The sequence below is a fragment of the Coturnix japonica genome, chromosome 25, assembly GCF_001577835.2.
Source record: "Coturnix japonica isolate 7356 chromosome 25, Coturnix japonica 2.1, whole genome shotgun sequence".
In the NCBI taxonomy this organism is placed as follows: domain Eukaryota; kingdom Metazoa; phylum Chordata; class Aves; order Galliformes; family Phasianidae; genus Coturnix; species Coturnix japonica.
This window is the reverse complement of record NC_029540.1, coordinates 322,555-323,810: the sequence shown is the minus strand read 5'-3', so window position 1 is coordinate 323,810 and position 1,256 is coordinate 322,555. Positions and strand designations below refer to the sequence as shown.

Below are 1,256 nucleotides of genomic sequence, written 5' to 3'. Positions count from 1 at the left end.
TCCATTGGGTTCCATTGGTCCCTATAGGTTGCAGTGCTGCAGTACGGGCAGCGCGTGGTGCAGGAGTGGCCATTGGTTCCATTGGGTTCCATTGGTTCCATTGGTCCCTATAGGTCGCAGTGCTGCAGTACGGGCAGCGCGTGGTGCAGGAGTGGCCATTGGTTCCATTGGTTCCATTGGTTCCATTGGGTTCCATTGGTTCCATTGGGTTCTGTTACCCCCATAGGTTGCAGTGCTGCAGTACGGGCAGCGCGTGGTGCAGGAGTGGCCGCTGGGTCGGTACCGATCGGCTGCGGAACTTGTGGAGGCGGCTCAGAAAATCCAGCGCAGGGAGAGCAGAGAAACCAGAACAGCAGCGGCCATCAGCAAAGCGTGGTGAGGGGTGGGGGGTGGGATTGGGGTTGGGATGGAGTTAGGATTGGGGTTGGATTGGGGTTGGATTGGGGTTGGATTGGGGTTGGATTGGGGTTGGGGTTGGGGTTGGATTGGGGCTGGGATTGGGGTTGGGGTTAGAACTGTATGGGGTTGGGATTGGGTTTGGTGTTGGGTTGGGATTGGGGATGGATTGGAGTTGGATTGGGATTGGGTTGGGTTGGGATTGGGGTTGGGGTTAGAACTGTATGGGGTTGGGATTAGGGTTGGGATTGGGTTGGGTTGGGGTTGGATTGGGGTTGGGTTTGGGGATGGGTTTGGGGATGGGTTGGGTTTGGATTGGGATTAGGGTTGGGATTGGGGTTGGGAATGGGGTTGGGGTTAGACTTGGGATTGGGTTGGGGTTGAGCTCGGGTTGCATTGGGTTTGGGGATGGATTGGGGTTGGGGTTAGAACTGTATGGGATTGGGGTTGGTGTTGGTGTTGGGATTGGGTTGGGGTTGGGTTGGGTTTGGGGATGGATTGGGGTTGGATTGGGATTGGGATTGGGATTGGGGTTGGATTGGGTTGGGGTTGGGGTTAGACCTGTATGGGATTGGGATTAGGGTTGGGGTTGGGTTGGATTGGGGTTAGGATTGGGGATGGATTGGAGTTGGGTTGGGATTGGGTTGGGTTGGGGTTGGGTTGGGTTGGGGTTGGGGCTGGGATTGGGGTTGGGATGGGGTTGGGTTGGGGTTGGGATTGGGTTGGGGTTGAGGTTGGGGTTGCATTGGGTTTGGGGATGGATTGGGGTTGGGGTTAGAACTGTGTGGGATTGGGTTAGGGTTGGATTGGATTGGGGTTGGGTTGGGATTGGGTTGGGTTGGGGTTGGGTTGGGGTTGGG

General features: G+C 56.6%; 1 protein-coding gene across 1 annotated transcript in view; it reads left to right on the top strand.

Annotated features, from left to right (window-relative positions):
* ITGA10 (integrin subunit alpha 10) overlaps positions 1-1,256 on the top strand; it is a 31,328-nt gene that overhangs the window by 12,491 nt on the left and 17,581 nt on the right. Inside the window, exon 4 of the mRNA XM_032449150.1 lies at positions 227-375. Coding sequence (XP_032305041.1) covers positions 227-375 — 149 coding nt within the window. The remainder of the gene's footprint in view (positions 1-226; positions 376-1,256) is intronic.